We start from the raw sequence: 8,601 nt of genomic DNA, 5'->3' as shown, positions 1-8,601 counted from the left end.
AGTCTGCTATAAGATTCGATATCAAAAACCAAAACCAAAACCACCCTATTTGAGGATCATTTGATTTATTTAGTATTCGTTTCTTTATAGCTCTGCGAGCTCTCAAAGAGCTGGTTAAATTGAAGTTAATACTCTTCATACTATGCAAGCCCTTTTTAGGGCTCAAATTGTCGTTAGAATTCAAAGAGCTATTAGATCTTTCAACAAATAAAATAGGTTTATCTCTGAGATTCGATCTCGTTTTTGCCAAATGATATCAAACAGATAAGGAAAACTCTAAGTTTCTTTATATTTCTAAGAGCTCTCAAATGACCGGTTAAATTGCAGGTGGTCATTAGAGGATTTAAAATGAGTTGTTGCAACTATTCACAGTATGCAGAACTGCCGTTAGGACTCAAAGAACTCGTTGATCTTTCAATAAATATAATAGGGTTATCCCTGAATTGACCTAGAAATTTGCGATGAGATTCAATGTAGAAAACCAAAGCCGACCCATTTCATAACCATTTGATTTATTTACTTTTCGCAAAATAATTGTCAAACAGATGAGTGGAACTCTATGTTTTTTAAGGGACGGGTTAAATTGCAAGTTGTGGGCAGAGGATTTCTCGTGAGAAAATGAGCTGCTGCAACTGTTCACAGTATGCATGTCTTGGTTAGAGCTCAAACTTTCAGTAGGACTCAAAAAGCTCGTCAACCTTTCAATAAATATAATAGATTTATCCTTGAGATTTTACCTCGAAAGTCTGCGGTAAGATTCGATATAAAAAACGAAAACCAAAACGGCCCTATTTGATAACCATTTGATTCATTTAGTTTTCATCAAATGATTATCATGGAACTCTAACTTTGTTCCCATTTCTTTCGGATTTTCAAGAACGTTTCAATGAAACAAGAAGTGAATTTCATATAAGAAATTGTTTATAGCATAATCTTACAAAATCTGCATCAACTCATTGGATGAGAGCCCAAAAATTGTCAAAATCGACACCTATCAAACTCGATCAAAATCTCGTAGGTACATCTCTACATTAACCGATTACGGAGGAGACGAAGCAGCACCTCTCCAACCAATCTCTTCATTGTTGCCATATTTGAATCGATCTCGCACGTTTATGCTTGATTGTCACAATGTGCATCAAGACTTCGAATGGTGCTTGATGGACGAAGACTACAAGTTCCCTACCGCTCACGACATGCCCCAACTATCAAATTCATTCGCTCCCACCATACATGCCAGTGACCCGTCAAAGAGGGTCGCAACAACAACTTCTATAGGCCCTACATGTCTTAGCCCAAATTATATGGCAAACACACCATCGTTCAAGGCAAAATCTTTTGAGTTAGATCGATAAATCTTTTAGACTAGCCTAAATTTCAAATTGGTTAAGTGGGTGACTCGAGTAATCCAAATAGAGTTTGCAACCTAAGTCTCTATATACATGTTAAATCAATAACTAAAATTTCATAAAACTCAACAAAAACCAAACATTTATGCATCACAACTCATCGCTGCTTCAAATACAATGTCAAATATTCTTAATTTTCAAAACATTCGGTTAATAATGTTAATTAATATTCTTTATTATATATATATATATATATATATATATATAATTCCACAAAGTTAAAAAAAAAAAAAGAAATAAATAATTATAAATATTAATTAGAGTGTAAAATTGGAATAATGAGTGTAAAATCAAAATGAAGATCTCCATATCATATCTCATTATTTTTTTAACATAATAATAACAATAATAATTAAATTTGAATATTAAATTATTTATTTCTGTATCTTAACGTTGCTTTGATCTCCACCATTCAAAATTTGAAATTAAAAATCCAAAAGAATCTGGGCTGTACATTGACACTGATATATAACACTATTTTTTCCATTCCAAAATTAGCCAATAAATCTTTAATTAAAAAAAAAAATTAAATCCCAAAAATCTGGCAATTCCCTCTTCGTTTTAAAACTGTGTGTTTAGTTGAATCAGTACATTCTGGATTGCGATTTAATGTACTTGTTTTAGAAAGATCCCTTTCCTTTGAAAACAGAGGAGAAAACAGAGCAGTTCTTATTGATGGAAATTTTGCTCTGAATACTCTGTTTCTATTCCTCTGTTTACTGATCCAAAAGTGAAGCTACGAACCATAGCTCTGTTTCTGTAAAGGGAAAGCTATTCTTCTCTCTCATCGCCATTGGCAGCCATTGGCAGCCATTGTTGCTCTTCTCTGAGCTTTTTTAAAATATAGGCTACTTTTCAGACAGAGAAAAACAGAGTTCCCATTGGAGGATTTCGCCATTTTCTTGAATTCCAGAAGGTGGGGGTTGGTGTTTTTTACGATCCTCTGAATTTAAAGTTCAAAGATTTCAAAAGTTCTTTCCGTTTCTTTTTTTTTTTTTTTTTTTTTCTCTCTCTAAAGCTTTGTGTGACGTTTTTTTTGTCTTGTAATGCAGTTTTTTTCACGAGATGCTGTCAGAATAAAAAGAAGAAAAAAAAAACCCCAAAATCCCTTATTCTCTCTCTTCCTCTGTTTTTTGGTTTAAAAATGAAGCTATTTAGATGCTTTGTGTTCGCTAAATCACTTCTCTGTCTGCAACATGTCAAGTTCATAACAGAGCTTTCTCTCTGTCTATCTCCTTATATTACACCTGTTTTTCTATCTCCTTGGAGTTTTTGACATAATGCTTACCTTTTGAGCTATTTTTCTCTCTCTAGGATCGTCATTTTCTGTGGGTTTTCTTCTTTCTCTCTCTAAACATGGGGAAAGCTACCAGATGGTTGAAGGGTCTGTTGGGAATCAAGAAAGACAAAGACCCATCTGGGAATTCCGATTCAAAACCAACGCCGGTCGTCTCCGACAGAAAGGAGAAGAAAAGATGGAGTTTTGCGAAGTCCGGTAGAGATTCCGGCCAAACGCCGCCGCCAACTGTGGCTGTAGAATCGGCTTGGTTCAGTTCCTACATTTCTGATTCGGAGAAAGAACAGAACAAGCACGCAATTGCAGTGGCGGCTGCTACTGCCGCTGCTGCTGATGCTGCCGTCGCCGCGGCTCAGGCGGCGGTCGCCGTTGTCCGGCTGACAAGCCAAAGAAGAGGTCCTCTGTATACTACTGGAAGAGATAGATGGGCTGCTGTCAAGATTCAAACAGTCTTTAAAGGCTACTTGGTAAGTCAAATACTTCACTTTTTACCAAATACAAAGGTTATTGCTTATGGAATAATTGTACTTTTTACCTTATTTTTTCATCTTTTCATCCTGTTTTGTCTGGTAAAAGTAGTTCATAATCTGAATGAAACAGTACAACAATAGGCTCTTTCAATGAAACAGTAACAAATTCAAACACTTCTGATCCATTTTGATTCATTTTAAAGTTTTCAATTGTTGTTTGTTTGTTTACGGTCAGGCTCGAAAAGCTCTACGAGCTCTCAAGGGACTGGTTAAGTTGCAGGCTGTCGTTAGAGGATTTCTCGTCCGAAAACGAGCTGCTGCAACTCTTCACAGTATGCAGGCACTTTTTAGAGCTCAAACTGCTCTTAGAACTCAAAGAGCTCGTCGATCTTTCAATAAAGAAAATAGGTTTATTCCCGAGATTCGGCCTCGAAAATCTGCGGTAAGATTCGATATCGAAAACTAAATCGGCCCTATTTGATAACCATTTGATTTATGAATTCTAACTTGGTTCTTGGATTTTCAGGACCGTTTTGACGAAACAAGAAGTGAATTTCATAGTAAGAGATTGTCTATAGCATCATCTTACGAAACCTCCATCAACTCATTGGACGAAAGCCCAAAAATCGTCGAAATCGACACTTACCGAACCCGATCAAAGTCTCGTAGGTACATCTCTACATTGTCCGAATATGGAGGAGACGAAGCAGCACCACTCCAAGCAATCACTTCGCCATTGCCATATTCGAATCGACCTCGCACGTTTACGCTTGATTGTCACAATGTGCATCGAGACTTCGAATGGTGCTTGATGGGCGAAGACTGCAAGTTCCCTACAGCTCACAGCACGCCTCGGCTATCGAATTCATTCGCCTCCACGAACATGTCAGTCACCCCATCAAAGAGCGTCTGCGGCGACAGCTTCTTTAGGCCTTACATGAACTGCCCGAATTATATGGCGAACACGCAATCGTTCAAGGCGAAATTGAGGTCTCAAAGTGCCCCAAAACAAAGGCCAGAGCCAGAATCCAAGAAGAAGCTGTCGTTGAATGAAATAATGGCAGCAAGAAACAGCTTAAGCAGTGTAAGAATGCAGAGACCAAGCAACCAAACTCTGCAAGAACATGAAGAACATGAAGAACATGATGAAGATGAAGAAACATCATATGATTTTTGAGTGATCTGTTCTTGTTTTTTTGTTTGTTTGTTAAAATCAAGAATGGGATAGAAGAAGCTGAAATCTGTCTCAAATCAAAGCTTTTCTTTTTTCTACTTCACATTTTTACTTTTTACTGTTAAATTTCAATGAATGAATGAAGGAGATAAATACCCAACAAAGGGAGATTGTAAAAATTCCTGTTTTTTTTACCACTTCCTTTTAATCCCATGATTGGTATAAAAAGGTAAAAAAAAGGTACACTTTTTGGAGATTGTTTGCTTCAAATGAACTCCAAATTTTTAAGGATTTAAGCTTCCTGACATGATTATGGTATGTCTTTGGATTACCAACCTTAAAAAACACTCAACTTCACCCAAACAACTTGGAGATCAAAACCCTTACTTTTCTCTCCGTTTTCGTTGAAAATCTTAAATCTCCGATCTTTTGGTCAAGATATATATATGTGAAAACAACATGTAGGGTGTTTGCACGTGTAGAGAGCAGAAATTCGAACAAGTACAGTAAGAAAACATATGGAACGGCCCAAACCCACCGCGAGCAGATATTGTTCTTTTTTAGGTCTTCCCTTTCGAGCTTTCACTCAAGGTTTTTAAAACTCTTATGTGAATAATGTTTCGTTCTCTTCTTCAACAGATTTGGGATCTCACAACATATGTGTCACACAAGGTATAGATTTCAACTACGGTAAGAGAACAAGAAGAGTTCAAAAATTCAAATCAGGTAAGTGAAATACCAAAAACGCCCTCAATTAAGCAGAAGAAAGTTGAGAATTGCAGAATCAAAAGGGTATAAAAGATTCTAAAAAAGAAACGGCTATAACAACATTAAACAAGTAATTTCCCCGAATTTTCCGGTATGTCTCTTCTGATTCAAACATTAAAGATTCAAATTTTTTTTCCTTTTTTTAATTAAAAAAAAATAATATAAAAAGGAAATTGATTTGTTCAAGAAAATGAATAAAATTAATTAATAGAAAAAGATTTGAAGTCTTTTAAGGCCATGCTATCGTCATATATATATATAATCTAATAATTGTGTAATTAAAAGATTAAGCGTTGGGGTTTGAATTGTGGGCATGTGGCAAGCACTAAAAGATTGGATTATTAATTTAATTTTTTTGAATTTGAATTCTGAAAAATCCATACTTTTTGTCTGAAATCAGTGGTTGGTTCAAGAAAAGTGGGGACAAAAAATGTGATTAATTAATGTAATTAGCATCCTCTTTTACTGTATTAGCCTTATAATTGGCCGTACGGGGTTTGATTGGTCATTAATTAAGATTAGGCCCATTCAAGAGCCCACAATGCTCCAATTCCAATTTTTTTTTTTTTTTTTTTTTTTTTTTTTTTTTTTTTTTTTTTTTTTTTTTATAAAATAATGTGTCTATGGCATTAAAAGTTTAGTAGGAATTGGACCATATAGATTTGAATGGAAATAGTTGTAGGCGGAATAAAAGTGTTCATGTTTCGTATTTTCTTTCTATCTTTTTAAATACAAAAATTTATATTAAATTTTAATTTTAAATTCGTACTACTTTTTATGATTAAAAAAAATCATATATATGCATATATCTTCTTTGGGCAGTGAAAAGAAAAGATAGATTCAATGATTTTACAGGACAAAATAAATAATAATGGTGGGAATTTGAAATTGAATCCTTATCCATCCAGGAATATCACTAAATTATTATTACATTTCAATTTTCAAATATGAATTGATGAGATAAAATATATTATCTTTTGAAAAAAATTGTTTGTTTTTTCCTCCTATTCCAAAAGGGAATCCACATTATTTGGTGGGCTTCATTTCCCAGACCATTCCTTCTTCCATCTTCATTCTAATATTCTAATCTTATCATAAAAAAAATCTCTATATATTCTATGTATTTGAATTCAAAATAAAACCCTAAACCCATAATTTACCACTCAATAATAATCAAGAATCAGAAATTATTCAAACAGATGGTCACAATATAATTGAGAATTTTACATAACTAAATGATGAATGGAAGGACCAATAGTATCGCAAACTTATATCATTCAGTAGTTATAAGCATTTGAAGAAAAAATTCAAACACTAAAGAAATGGGAAGAACTCATACATAGAAATAACGCAGAAATGGGCAGAGAATGGAAGAAGAACAAATAATATTTTGAAAGCAGCAAAAATGGAGGTGAGGAGGAGGGAGGTCAAGCAAGGCCTACAGACCCTGTTCGATCAGGTAATCTCCCAACCTTTCGACCACCATATTGCATTGTCCAGGAGTCACAGGTTCATCGTATATACCAATAATCACAGCTTTCTCTGTTTTCTTCACAGTGATTCCACCAGCGCCCTATTCAAACGATCAAAATTCACTAACAATGCAATGGAAAACAGGCCAAGTCTAGAATTAGAACCTAATTTTTATCATTATAATCTTCTTTATCAGTTTAAAATCAGGTTCTCTAACTGTTGAAATTTACAATGAGAAGCTATATAATATAATAATGCCATCAATATGGAAATGTTCCAGACATCCATTCAATTCTATTCATGCGTTCATAGGTTAAAAATGATACAATTTTATACATGTATCCATTTGCTAATAGATTTTTTTTTTGAAAAGTTAACAATCTAAATTAACTTTATGTTGGATGAACAATAGTATTATAGGTAAGGATGTAGTTGAGAGTTTTTAATAGTAAAGCTGGGGATTTAAGAAATTAAGGAGTAAATTAAGAAAAATCAGGGAAGTTGAGTAAGCCTATAAAGTACAACAACTTCTCATAAGATCCAAAACAAAAGAAAACTATGGACGTTAAAAAAAGTGATCAGAAAATGAACCTTTTTGCCACGAACAACAGCTCCAGGCTCGCCCTGGATAACCATGTATTTGGTACCAGCAAGGTGTAAACCAGTTGGGGCAAGAGATCCAGGCTCATCAAAATCCTTCATAATCGCCGCAATCTCCTCCGGCTTGAACTGAAATCAGTATTTACCAAACAATTGCAATATTAAAATGCCTCAAGCATGTTAAAAACAAGATCAAATTATACGGCATGACGATTCAAAAACTAGTAGTCACATCAGGCTCGCACAAATCGGCAACGACATGGAAAAAAGGGGGAAAAAAAAGAAAAATCAAACGTGTCAAAGAATGCAATTCTTCATAAACTATTAATCAGGAAAAACCTTGCAGTTAATATTTGTTTCAGTTTCTACTCTATGAATTCCTGATCTTAACATTTGAGATTACGATTAATCAGTTTAATTATCCAAAAGAGAGAAGAATATGAAAATCGTATATTCCTCATCATCCATCACTGCAACAGATGATTTATACGAATAGAACAGAGGTCTCATCATCATACGAGTTCCATCTCCGCTCAAATCAAATCAACAAAAATTAGAGAAGTGATACAAACCAAATCAAATCAACATGCCGATTATAAGACCAGATTCCAATCGAATTTCTCTCAACAAGAGCGATAACGTAACAAATAATCACACACACAACAAACGAAATAGAAAATGGCGATAACCTGAGTGAAAGAGGCGCTCTGCCCGACTAGAACAGAGGTCTCATCATCATACGAATTCCATCTCCGCTCAAATCAAATCAACAAAAAATAAAGAACTGATACAAATCAAATCAAATCAAAACAAAACAAAACAAAATGCCGATTATAAGACCATATTCCAATCGAATTTCTCTCAACAAGAGTGAAAACGTAACAAAGAATCACACACACAACAAACAAAATCGAAAATGGCGATAACCTGAGGGAAAGAGGCACTCTGCGCCCAAACACTGGCGTCATGTCCAATGATGGCGGCGGAGGAGAGATGGTTGCCCTCAATGTCACACATGAGGTGATCGTCGACGTAAGTTTGCCACGACATTTTCAAACTTCAACAACGGAACTTCGAATTTCGATTAGCGGCAAAGTTTTCTTCTCTTCTTCTTCGTTCTTCTTCTTGTTGCTCTTCAGTCTCGCATGTCGATTTGGTTATGGCTTCGAGATATATATAGTTGGAAAAAATTGAAAATAAATAAATAAATAATTAAATAAATTAGCAACGGACCGAAGCTAACTGTGGCCGGGCTCTGAGCGAGGCCGTTATTGTCGAACTAGTGCCTTTCACGTTCACCATTCATTATTATTTTTTAGAAAATTAATTTTCCTTAAATTTGTTCCAAATAAAATCATTTGCAAATTAATTAATTTATTATACTTTTAAATAATTTCTTTATTAATTTTT

General features: G+C 34.6%; 2 protein-coding genes across 3 annotated transcripts; one reads left to right on the top strand and one right to left on the bottom strand.

Moving 5' to 3' along the window:
• Positions 1 to 2,032: 2,032 nt before the first annotated feature.
• LOC111494617 (protein IQ-DOMAIN 14-like) lies at positions 2,033 to 4,509 on the top strand. Of its 2 annotated transcripts, XM_023144593.1 has the most exons (4): positions 2,033 to 2,325; positions 2,724 to 3,173; positions 3,412 to 3,618; positions 3,703 to 4,509. In XM_023144593.1, exons 2-4 carry the CDS (start codon positions 2,766 to 2,768, stop codon positions 4,351 to 4,353), a joined length of 1,266 nt encoding a protein of 421 aa, XP_023000361.1. In that variant the 5' UTR covers positions 2,033 to 2,325; positions 2,724 to 2,765; the 3' UTR covers positions 4,354 to 4,509. The 2 variants fall into 2 exon arrangements, with proteins under 2 accessions (XP_023000361.1, XP_023000360.1); XM_023144592.1 differs by lacking the exon at positions 2,033 to 2,325 and having other exon boundaries at positions 2,506 to 3,173.
• A 1,799-nt stretch (positions 4,510 to 6,308) lies between these two features.
• On the bottom strand, positions 6,309 to 8,338 carry LOC111494668 (profilin-3-like). Its single transcript, XM_023144640.1, has 3 exons — positions 8,119 to 8,338; positions 7,183 to 7,320; positions 6,309 to 6,691 (listed from the first exon to the last, which is right to left on the bottom strand). Exons 1-3 carry the CDS (start codon positions 8,239 to 8,241, stop codon positions 6,557 to 6,559), a joined length of 396 nt encoding a protein of 131 aa, XP_023000408.1. The 5' UTR covers positions 8,242 to 8,338; the 3' UTR covers positions 6,309 to 6,556.
• Between the last annotated feature and the right edge of the window lie 263 nt (positions 8,339 to 8,601).

Source organism: Cucurbita maxima, unplaced genomic scaffold, assembly GCF_002738345.1.
Source record: "Cucurbita maxima cultivar Rimu unplaced genomic scaffold, Cmax_1.0 Cma_Scf00020, whole genome shotgun sequence".
In the NCBI taxonomy this organism is placed as follows: Eukaryota; Viridiplantae; Streptophyta; class Magnoliopsida; order Cucurbitales; family Cucurbitaceae; genus Cucurbita; species Cucurbita maxima.
This window is presented reverse-complemented; position numbering and strand designations above follow the sequence as displayed.